The sequence below is a fragment of the Astatotilapia calliptera genome, chromosome 5 (assembly GCF_900246225.1).
Source record: "Astatotilapia calliptera chromosome 5, fAstCal1.2, whole genome shotgun sequence".
Classification (NCBI taxonomy): domain Eukaryota; kingdom Metazoa; phylum Chordata; class Actinopteri; order Cichliformes; family Cichlidae; genus Astatotilapia; species Astatotilapia calliptera.
In genome coordinates this window covers 34,940,752-34,953,334 of record NC_039306.1, presented here as the reverse complement: position 1 = coordinate 34,953,334, position 12,583 = coordinate 34,940,752, and the positions used below count along the sequence as shown (strand labels likewise).

Below are 12,583 nucleotides of genomic sequence, written 5' to 3'. Positions count from 1 at the left end.
GAACAGGACCACAGTAATAAGAGCACCCTCAGCACACTTAGATCCAATTCTGGGAGCAGTTAAATTATTTGCACATGATGACCTGAAAGGTCCATTTGAGTTACAGACACTGAGCAAGTCAGCGATATACTGCCGGCGCACACCAGTGAATTTCCTTCAGCCATGTACTCATGCTTCATGGATAGTCCTGGTACACTGAGCTTTACAGTATTGTAACCTGTATGATCTGCCTGCATGAACAAATTTCTTCAAGTCACTTTGAGATGAGAGTTTTTTAAATTCTTGATTCTGGTAGAAAGCACTTCCAGCAATCTTATTAATGTGATGCCATATTAATAAGATCACCATAGATCTCATAGCATCATATCAAAGCTTTCAGCTCCCAGTTTGGATTCAGGAGAATCCAAGATTTCCCTTTTGATAAAGCATAAAGTCCTCTAACCCCCAACCAGTCATGGGGGATGGCTTCCCCTCCCTGAGTGTGGTTCTGCTGGAGGTTTCTTCCTGTTAAAAGTGTGTTTTCCGTCCCAATGTCACCAAATGTTGCCCAAAAGCAGGTTGTTTGATTGTTTTCTCTGTAATATTGTCAGGCGAATTGAACTTAGTTGAACTGAATGTCCGAACTGATGGCAACATTCCTGACTTGCTCACTGTGTTTCTGAGAAAAGGATGGCAAATATGAACCTTTTCTGTCTCTGGTTTCTTTGACCTGCAATGACTTGTCTCTGTTCAGTTCTAAAAAGTTCCTACACAGACAAAAAGTTTAAACAGACAGGAGCAATATGCGGGATGTAAAATATCTCCTGTTTGTGAATGTATTTGTTTATTTTTTCATACTTAAGTAACTTTAAATACTCTTAAAGAGTTTTACACTCAATCTCTGTTTCTTCGTATTTTGGATCACAGAACTGTGACTGGGAAACAAAGACATTCCCCAAATTTCTCTTTACTGACCATCCCAAAATAAAAGCAAACGTGAAGAGGAATAAAATGTAAAAAAAGATGAATTAGACTGATAGAATCTCCCCCGATTCATGTGGGAATAACAATGTGGCATGTTATTTCAAACCTAATTGTTGGACATACTGAAAAGACTGTCGGGTGTTTGCTTTCGCTGCTTCTTGCAGCCTATTTTATAAAAAAATGTGACATGCTGTGATAATTAACATAGCACCTGCTGAATTTAATGAGCATGTGGTAGGCCATGCACTGGAATGGATCAAAGGGCACATAGCTAACCTCACTAACCTCACTACATGAATATTTTTGTTGAGACAGGAAAGAACAGTTCACAAAGGTTCTGAAACTTTCAGTCATAATTACTACATTGTTTCACCTGCCACTTCCTTTGCTTGTTTTTTATTATACATAATATAAGTCCTAGCACGTGCAAAGTGCATAACATACGTGTTTTGCCAGGTGGAAATTGACTGTGCAGTGGTTTACAGATACCTTTCCTGGGAAGGGCAGTTGGTCTTGGCTTCTGCTTTCTCCTCAACAGGCTCAGAGCATCCCCTTCCTCGCAGCAAGTGAGGAAGATGTGGCCGCATGGATAGCCTAGGTGCTGGTGGGCATCACAACCTCGCCCTTCACTGCGAACACGTAAGCCAAGCACACAGCAGCTGCAGCACACCTGCCAGTCCGCACAACAATAGCATAGCCTGTTAGGAGAGTATCACCGGGGTGTCGTTCACATCTCTAATCATCACCTCACTTTATGGCCCTCTGCTTTTTGCTGGTTAGTAAACATCAGCATGAAAGAGAAACAGATGAGCAAGCTGCTTTATCGCACTGCAAAGGTCTTCAGCTGCGTCATGTTTTGTAAAGAAAACCACACATTAACCTGGTTTTTGCAACCATCCTCTAAAACCCAGCAAGCAGAAGACCTGATACCGGAACATTTAACTCAGGTAGATTAGCCACAAGGTAAAACTCAACTACTTAGAAAGTAGAAAATGTTGCATTTCAAATTAAGACTTCGACATTAAAGATTTTAATTTAAAAGCTTTCGCAGCTGTTTTCTTCAAATAAGTCAAAATTCTAATGTGGTTTAAGTTCAGAATTCAACTGGCAAATGCAACTTTCACTATGTTATTGTGACAGAAAAAAAAACAGAATTTTCTCCCCGTTTCTGTTAACAAAGCAAAACAAGAGTGAGCCTCTGGTCAGCAAAAGTGCTTGCTTCATGGAGAACTTGGTGGATCTGTTCACCATCTGTCATGACTCAACTGCCTTCCTCTTCCCTGTGAATCTTCTACTGTGTGTACCTGATAGGAGTCATCTAGACACGAGTCCCGCTCATCCACGTCACAGGTGTCTCCACCTCTGGCTGAGGTCACGCCTAGTTCACACTGTCTTTCCTTCACAGAGCTGAGACAGCACTGCTTCTGTGCAACACTGGAACACACACACACACACACACACACAGCGAGTATTTTAGCACTTTCTTGTGCTTCATATTACTCCATACGTTCAATTCAATTCAATTCAATTCAATTTTATTTATATAGCGCCAAATCACAACAAAAGTCGCCTCAAGGCGCTTCATAGATACAGAGAAAAACCCAACAATCATATGACCCCCTATGAGCAAGCACTTTGGCGACAGTGGGAAGGAAAAACTCCCTTTTAACAGGAAGAAACCTCCGGCAGAACCAGGCTCAGGGAGGGGCGGCCATCTGCTGCGACCGGTTGGGGTGAGAGAAGGAAGACAGGATAAAGACATGCTGTGGAAGAGAGACAGAGGTTAATAACAGATATGATTCAATGCAGAGAGGTCTGTTAATACATAGTGAGTGAGAAAGGTGACTGGAAAGGAAAAACTCAATGCATCATGGGAATCCCCCGGCAGCCTACATCTATTGCAGCATAACAAAGGGAGGATTCAGGGTCACCTGGTCCAGCCCTAACTATATGCTTTAGCAAAAAGGAAAGTTTTAAGCCTAATCTTAAAAGTAGAGATAGTGTCTGTCTCCCGAATCCAAACTGGAAGCTGGTTCCACAGAAGAGGGGCCTGAAAACTGAAGGCTCTCTCTCCCATTCTACTTTTAAATACTCTAGGAACAACAAGTAGGCCTGCAGAGCGAGAGCGAAGTGCTCTAATAGGGTGATATGGTACTACAAGGTCATTAAGATAAGATGGGGCCTGATTATTTAAGACCTTGTATGTGAGGAGCAGGATTTTGAATTCAATTCTGGATTTAACAGGAAGCCAATGAAGGGAAGCCAAAACAGGAGAAATATGCTCTCTCTTTCTAGTCCCTGTCAGGACTCTTGCTGCAGCATTTTGGATTAGCTGAAGGCTTTTCAGTGAGTTTTTTGGACATCCTGATAATAATGAATTACAGTAGTCCAGCCTGGAAGTAATAAATGCATGAACTAGTTTTTCCGCGTCACTCTGAGACAGGATATTTCTAATTTTAGAGATGTTGCGCAAATGGAAGAAAGCAGTCTTACATATTTGTTTAATATGTGCGTTGAAGGACATGTCCTGGTCAAAAATGACTCCAAGGTTCCTCACCGCGTTACTGGAGGCCAAGGTAATGCCATCCAGAGTAAGAATCTGATTAGATACCATATTTCTAAGATTTTCAGGGCCGAGTACAATAACCTCAGTTTTATCTGAATTAAGAAGCAGAAAGTTAGCGGCCATCCAGGTCTTTATGTCTTTAAGACATTCCTGCAGTTTAACTAATTGGTGTGTGTTATCTGGCTTCATGGACAGATAGAGCTGGGTGTCATCTGCATAGCAGTGAAAATGTATGCTATGTCTTCTAATGATACTGCCTAAGGGAAGCATGTATAATGTAAACAGAATTGGTCCTAGCACTGAACCCTGTGGAACTCCATAATTAACCTCAGTGTGTGAAGAGGACTCTCTATTTACATGCACAAACTGGAGTCTATTAGATAGATATGATACAAACCACTGCAGCGCAGTACTTGTAATACCTACAGCATGTTCTAATCGCTCTAATAGGATATTATGATCAACAGTATCGAACGCTGCACTGAGGTCTAGCAGGACAAGCACAGAGATGAGTCCACTGTCAGAGGCCATAAGAAGATCATTTGTAACCTTCACTAAAGCTGTTTCTGTGCTGTGCTGAGCTCTGAAACCTGACTGAAACTCTTCAAATAAACCATTCCTCTGCAGATGATCTGTTAGCTGTTTGACAACTACTCTTTCAAGGATTTTTGATATGAAAGGAAGGTTGGAGATTGGCCTATAATTAGCTAAGACTGCTGGGTCTAGAGATGGCTTTTTGAGTAAAGGTTTAACTACAGCCAGCTTGAAGGCCTGTGGTACATAGCCGATTATTAGAGATAGGTTGATCATATTTAAGATCGAAGAATTAATTAATGGCAGGACTTCTTTGAGCAGTTTTGTAGGAATGGGGTCTAAAAGACACGTTGATGGTTTGGAGGAAGTAATTATTGAAGTTAACTCAGAAAGATCAATTGGAGAAAAAGAGTCTAACTTAATATCAATGGTACTAAGAGTAGCTGTAGATAATATTACATCTGTGGGATGATTATTGGTAATTTTTTCTCTAATGATAAAAATTTTATTTGTGAAGAAGTTCATGAAGTCATTACTAGTTAACGTTAAAGGGATGGTTGGCTCAAAAGAGCTCTGACTTTTTGTCAGCCTGGCTACAGTGCTGAAGAGAAACCTAGGGTTGTTCTTATTTTCTTCAATCAGTGATGAATAGTAAGATGTTCTGGCTTTGCGGAGGGCTTTCTTATAAAGCAGCAAACTATTTCTCCAGGCTAAATGATGATCCTCTAGATTTGTGACACGCCATTTCCTCTCCAGATTACGAGTCATCTGCTTTAGGGTACGTGTTTCAGAATTATACCACGGAGTCAGGTACTTCTGATTTGAGGCCTTAGTTTTCACAGGAGCTACAGTATCCAGAGTCGTACGTAGTGAGGAGGTGAAATTATTAACAAGATAATCGACCTCTGTTGGGGTAGCGTTCAGATAGCTGCTTTGCTCTGTGTTGGTACGGGGCATTGGAGATGATAACAGTGGGTGGATTATATTCTTAAACTTAGTTACAGTGCTTTCAGAAAGACATCTACTTTGATAAAGTCTACTCTTCACCGCTGTGTAATCAATTATTGTAAAAGTAAATGTTATCAGGAAATGATCAGACAGGAGAGGGTTTTCAGGAAACACTGTTAAATGTTCAGGTTCGATGCCATATGTTAAAACAAGATCTAGAGTGTGATTAAAGTGGTGGGTGGGTTCTTTTACATTTTGAGAGAAACCAATTGAGTCTAATAACAGATTAAATGCCATGTTGAGGCTGTCATTTTTAGCATCTACATGGATGTTAAAATCACCCACAATAATTATTTTATCTGAGGTCAGAACTAAATTAGATATAAAGTCTGAGAAATCAGACAGAAACTCTGTGTAAGGCCCGGGTGGACGATAGATGATAACAAGTAAGACTGGTTTCTGAGTTTCACAGCTGGGGTGGACAATGTTAAGCATCAGGCTTTCAAATGAATTAAAAGTCTGTCTTGGTCTTTCATTAATTAATAGGCTGGTGTGAAAAATTGCTGCCACACCGCCCCCTCGGCCTGTGCTTCGAGATTTCTGGTAGTTAGAATGGCTCGGGGGTGTTGATTCATTTAAACTAACATAATCATCCTGCTGCAACCAGGTTTCTGTAAGGCAGAGTAAATCAATTTGTTGATCAATTATTAAGTCATGTACTAACAGAGACTTGGAGGAGAGAGACCTAATATTTAATAATCCACATTTCACTGTTTTACTCTTTGGTTCAGATGTGGATACTGTATTGTTCTTTCTTTGTGATTGTTTATGTTTAAGTTGTTTGTTGCTGGTTTTTAGTTTGTTTTTTGTCTTTTTGGAAGCTGACACAGTCTCTATGGAGATGGGTTTTTGGGGGGTAGCAGGAGGAGAGAAGCTGCAGAGAAGCGTGTAAGACTGCAACTCTGCTTCCTGGTCCCAACTCTGGATAGTCATATTTTGGGGGGTTTAATAAATTTGTCCATATTTCTAGAAATGAGAGCTGCTCCATCCAAAGTGGGATGGATGCCGTCTCTCCTAACAAGACCAGGTTTCCTCCAGAAGGTTTGCCAATTATCTATGAAGCCCACATCGTTTCTGGGACACCACTCAGACAGCCAGCAATTTAAGGAGAACATGCGGCTAAACATGTCACTCCTGGTCTGATTGGGGAGGGGACCAGAGAAAACTACAGAGTCCGACATTGTTTTGGCAAAGTTGCACACCGATTCAATATTGATTTTAGTGACCTCCGATTGGCGTAACCGGGTGTCATTACTGCCGACGTGAATTATGATTTTACTGAATTTACGTTTACCCTTAGCCAGCAGTTTTAAATTTCCTTCAATGTTGCCTGCTCTGGCCCCTGGAAGACAATTGACTATGGTTGCCGGTGTCTCTAGCTTCACATGTCTGAGAACAGAATCACCAATTACCAGAGTTTGACCCCCGGCGGGTGTGTCGCCGAGTGGGGAAAAACGGTTAGACACATGAACGGGTTGGTGGTGTACCTGGGGCTTCTGTTTAGGACTATGCTTCCTCCTCACCGTGACCCAGCCGCCCTGATTCCCCAGCTGCTTGGGACCTGCCGGGGAACAGCTAGCGGGGCCTACGCTATTTTCGGCTGCACCAGCTACAGGGGCCTGGCTAGCTGCGGGTGAATGAAGGGTGCGAAGCCGAGTCTCCAATTCAGTAATCCTGGCCTCCAGCGCTGCAAATATGCTACATTTGTTACAGATATCATTACTGCTAAAGGAGGCCGAGGAGTAACTAAACATCTGACACAATGAGCAAGAAAGTGCAGGAGGGACAGGTGAAGTAGCCATGGTGCTAATGAGTCGGCTACGAGCTAAGCTAGGCTAGCGAGACAGTACAGAGACAGTGAGTGAATACTTTGGCTATAAATTAGGTAGTGAGTACACAGAAAGTGTGCTTCGGATGAAGCACGTGAAGATTATACTATGAAAGAAGAATGTATTTAAAAGTTGTTAATTAAATCGCTAAGCAAATAAGCTACTCAGAAACACCACTGTGTTTGAGCAGGAACAGGAAGTGATACTCTACCACAGAGCGAGCGAACACCAAGTTAAAAGTAAATTCTTCGTTATGCATATTAATGTCAACTATATAAATAATGGAGACATAAACAAGTTAGTAAAAGTGTTTCTGAGGTCACAGGTGCTGTCCTCATAGACTTCTATACATCCAGATGGCTTTTTGTAAAAAAGGAGTTGCAAAAAGCGGCTTTACTTTTCAGACATCTTTTATGACCGTCTGATGTTACACAGAAGAAAAACAGTGTGCTCCATATAACCCAAGCAGCAACTCCTTATACGTTTTTATTTCTGTTCTTTGCTGTGAAAGAAACATCATCCACGATGAATTTAGTGATGGTCAATCCTGTGGCTCTGATGTTAACAGGTTAATCCTATCCCCAGCCCTTCCTGACAGTATAAGTGAAAGACGTAGCTTCCACGTATCTGTGGTTGTTTAATGGGAAACTCGTTCCTGACAAGTTAACGGGTTCACTCACTTTTTTGGGCTCAAGAAAGTCCATTTGATTGACAAATGAACGTGTGGTTTCATAGGTAGATATGTCTCTTTCTTGTCAGATGTGTTTATAGATAGAGAATGTGGAAAAGCTCATCTCAACACTTCAAACTGATGACAGCGGTCACAGTAGCTCACTATTTTTATCATTTCGTTATTTGTCTGTGATAAATCAGTTAAATCAGCTATGATGGTATTCTGATATAGTTTATATAAGACAGCGTGCAGTGGTTACAATGTTATCAACATTCAACTGCAGTATATTCAAAACGTCTAAATTATAAAGGTAATAAAGGTCATTTTTGCACTAAAATGTATTTTCTATGGGGCAGTGTAGGAAATGGCAGCAGTGAGAGTTCAATTATCCTGACTGTAACTCATACTTTGCATGATGTGCAGCACGATGAGTAAGTAGTTCATGTGTACAGTTAGTGTGCAGCAGCTACCACAAAGAACACTTGTATAACTAAAATTCATGCTCTCATGTTACTTACCTGCAAACAGAGACGTTGTCATTAGTGAGCAGAGGCATGTTCTTGCAGTGACCATTTTCAGAGGCCCATCTCTGGCCAGCAGTGCAGCAGGTCTGCAGCAGGTCTTCAGAGGACACACCTGGATCTGCAGACAGCAGACATGCAGGTATGCATATGTCAGCACACACATGACTGATGGAATAAAAACAGTTCAGCAGTGTTCAGCAGTACTCTACATGTGTGCACGCTGTATGGAGCAGACAGAAGCCCAAAGAGAACAGTGAAAACGTTAAGCTGTCTGACAGAAACATTTAGTAGACTGCAGCAGCCCTCGACGGTGCCTTAAAGATTTCTCCAGCTGACTAAAGAGGTACAAAACAGTAGTGCATTTTATTACTGGATTTTTTTCCCTTTTTGATCAGGTCTTGAATAACCTACTCAGCTATACGGCACAGTTTTTAAAAGCTGAATGAGAGTCCTTTGGTAGGGTTGTGAATATATACAGGACTCCGGGCAGTGTGCCAGAAGATGATGAGATTTTCTTTGCCAATAGTACATTTTTCCCTGACTGCTATTATAGTAAAAACTAACAAAAACACTATTTGAGAAGGTAGTACAAGAAAATCCATAAAGTATTTTAAGGAAAAGATTTGAAAGCAATTTCACTCTTTTGTGTCATTTTGATGCAAATATTTCCAAAAGGTTTCATCAGTCTGTGCCTTTCAGAAACAAACAGGTAAAAGGACTGACCACTGTGTGATAAACTGCATAGACACGTAGAGAAAGATGCTTTAAAATACATTTTTGGAACTTTTTTCAAAATACCATCAACGACAGACCTAGATTTGAAAGAAATCTCTGTACACGTGACACAAAACCATAGAGAAAATTAAACTTTGTAAACTGTGGATGTCTGGTTGATGCCTCTGATGTTTGTTGCAACACCTCGTCAGTGATCAGTGGATCTACACATGTTAAAACCTTTCCAAGATAAAAATATTTCTGAACCAAATCCAGAAAAACTCCCACCTTCTGTGAGCTCATTAAAGTGGCCTGAGGCATCTGGCTTTAGAAGCCAGCATCTGTGATGGTTTGGGGGTATTTAGAGGATATGCCATGGGTAACGTGCATATCTAAGAAGTCTCCATTAATACTAGCTAATATGTCCGAGTTTTTGAGCACCGCATGCTGTCATCCTACTTTCTCTGGGGAGGCTATGGTTGTTTTGGCAAGACAGAGTTAAACCAAGTTCTGAAGAATCGTCTTCTCTGCTTGGCTTCTCCCTCTTTTGGAGAGTCCTTTTTTGGATTTGTGCCACATCTATGATTTGCCACTTTTAAACCAGAGGTTTTCTAATTAAAGTGCCTCTGACTGGAGTTAATAAAATCAAATAAACAGATAAAAGTGAGGGCCACGAGCTTGTAGTTCTCTGTGTTTGGGAGTGAGGATCAGAGATGTTCTCTCACGCAGAGCTGATTCCCATTGAGGATGGCATGATGGCTCTGTAAATTAAATCAGTTGCAATCCTTAACTGGCCATTTTAGTCATTCAGTGAGGGAATACCAAAATAAAATCCCAGTAATGGCTCCTCTTTAAAACCGTCTCAATTGCCATCCATTTAGTCAGAGGAAAAAAATGTCATAATTTTAATGCCATCAACTGAAGGAAACGAGCATAGAATGCATTTGAAACCAGGAACCAATTAAATCCCCACAACTGAATGAATGCATTTCATATTTCTAAACTTCACAGCAACAAATTACTATCGATGCTCAAAAGAGGGAGAAAAAAAAGCTCAATTTGTTGCTTCCATTCAGCTGATTGCAAGCAAAGATTGTCCACATCAAGAGGATCCCGATTTGGCAGCCACTGATCAATGGCCATCTCTGCCACACCGCAAGCTCCCAACAGAGACTTCAATGCCCCCCTCTACCACCACCTCCCTCCGGTGAGCATGTAACAGCAAGCCTGGCTGCTCTGTGCGAAGCTTAGTTGGGGGATGTACACACCATGAGACAAACTGCTGTTGCTGCCTGGCACTGTAGAGAGCCAAGAGCTCGTCAGCCTCACCATCGCCTCCACGTCAGTCCCCAAAACCGTCTCACCCTGCTGCTTTTATCCACATATTAGCATGAATGCTCAAGCACACACACACACACACACACACACACACACACACACATCAAACTTCACTCAGTGCCCTTTGAAGAAAAGCCACTGACAAAGAGCTTTTGTTTTTCAACTCAATAAACCTTCTTTGGCTTATTTACAGCACACAACATTTGCATATTCTTCACACTCAGGCCGCTGTGAAATGAAGCTTTGTTTTATAACTTTGAAGACAGGAATATAATTTGTCAACAACAGCAAAAATACATTTACAAAAATCAGCAGTAAAAACAAAAGAATTTTAATAACGTTCATACTTTTCTATGCACAAAAGCATGTAGGCATTAAAAATGAGTGCGTCACACACACACACACACACACACACACACACACACACACACACACACACACAGCTAATTACATTTCACTGTCTGGATTTGTGCTGAAACATGAAGCTTATTTCTCGTAATTAAAACCAGCTACATCAGAGAATTGGCTCCACAGAGTCAAATATAGCAGTTTGATAAGATTTAGCCATTTCCTGCATGCATGTAATATCCACCATATTCACCTCAAACCATAATTGGTCTGAAACTGTGCTAATCCCATTCTGCACGCTTGTACATTCGTATAGAAAAAAAAAGAAAAGAAATAGTTCCCGAGAACACAGAAAAATAGTCGAGCTTCACTCTGAAATTCTATTTGAATTCACTCGCCTGCATTCAGCTTCATCCCAGTCCTCTTTATCTTTTGATAAAGAACTTTTATAGCAAAAACTTACTGTGCATAATTTATAAGTATTGACATTAGAAAACAGCATTAACTTGTAGGATGCTTAAAAGTAAAAATGGCTTCTCATTTTTTCCCCAAAACATTGTCATTGTTAAATCTGTGAGATTTTACTGTCAAATGCACAAATGTCTTCTAAAATCTGTTAAATCTGTTTATTGTTTTGTTTGTTTGTTTTTTTCAAAAATCTCTGTCTTCATTGGGCACCTACTTAAACTGCTGTGTAGGCTACATGACAGTATTTCCATGGCCGTGCTCTTACTCTACTACTGACAAACAAAATAGTTGATTTACTGAAATAACTGAATAATTAATTAATGGCTTAAATAAGTTATGAAGCAGAAACAGTGGCTGCTAGCATAATAAATTACACATTCACTTTACAAGTGAACGACCCCATGTTTGATTCTAGGCGGAGACACAAAGAGAATGCTGTGTAAAAATCAGCCAATTAAAACATGTGGAACCACCAGCTGTTGCGATGCTTTGTAAATAAGGAAACAACAAAAAGAATCTTTTTTTTTTCATTAAGCGAAAATGTTACAAAAACATCAAAATAATGGTGCGATTTTCTTAAATGTGACAATTCTGGGTTTCTGTCAGTGTATTACAAGCCCTGTGGCTAGCCTGGCCCACATTTGCACCCACTGTATTTAAGCACATGTGGAAGGTATTCAAAGAAGGACATCAGTAACATCAACCTTTGATTAGTCAAGTCCTGTTGTGAAGTTTCAAGTTGAGCATTTTGGCTCTGACTGAGACACTCTGGGACACAAAATGCTCTTAGGCGTGTATCTTGCCAATAATTAATGAAAGAACACGCTGTTTATAGCTTTTAAGTCTGTAAATCATTGACGTCCAAAGGTTATTTCCCCATAGATTTCCATACACTCACACTCTTACACTCAGCTTTCTTCACCACGATGGACCAGTACAGCATCTGAACCACTGCAGCCGTGGCCCCAATCCTGTCAGTGTCTCGCTCCCTTCTCCTCACTCATAAACAAGACCCCGAGACTCTTAAACTTCTTCTTCACTTCAGTTGGGTACTCCACCCTTTCCTGGCTGAGTATCATGGCCTCAGATGTGGTGGTGATATTCTCATTCCAGCCACAATCGGCAGTGAACTGGTCCAGTGAGAGCTGGAGGCCACCAACTGAATTACATCAGCGGGCCTCGGACCGGTACCGGTCCGTGAGTCATTTGATACCGGGCCACGAGAGTTGAGGCTCAGGTGTGAAATGTATGGTTTTCAGGGTTTTTATCGGTTTTCAGCGTTATTTTGTTATCGTTTTTATCGTTAACTCGGTTTTCCTGGGTCTTTTCACGTGTGTTATGAATAAATCTTCTTTTTTTCGGTACCGGTACTAGTTTTATTTTGTTGTATTTATCCGCGACACCTTAAAGGCCGGTCCGTGGCGCAAAAAATGTTGGGGACCGCTGAATTACATCATCCGCAAAATGTAGAGATGAAATCCTGAGGCCACAAAGGTGGAGGCCTTCCCACTGCATGGCTATGCCTAGAAATTCTGTCCACACTGTTAAAAGGATTGGCGACAGTAATTCAGAACAACACTTCACAGCAGTTGTACAGGGACTAAAGGGCTCATAACAG

General features: G+C 41.0%; 1 protein-coding gene across 2 annotated transcripts in view; it reads right to left on the bottom strand.

The window, feature by feature from the left end:
• fbln2 (fibulin 2) overlaps window positions 1-12,583 on the bottom strand; it is a 77,250-nt gene that overhangs the window by 29,307 nt on the left and 35,360 nt on the right. For both annotated transcript variants that reach the window (XM_026169063.1, XM_026169064.1), the window contains exons 3-5: window positions 8,092-8,215; window positions 2,268-2,397; window positions 1,453-1,633 (exon numbers count right to left, since the gene is read on the bottom strand). In XM_026169063.1, coding sequence (XP_026024848.1) covers window positions 1,453-1,633; window positions 2,268-2,397; window positions 8,092-8,215 — 435 coding nt within the window. The remainder of the gene's footprint in view (window positions 1-1,452; window positions 1,634-2,267; window positions 2,398-8,091; window positions 8,216-12,583) is intronic.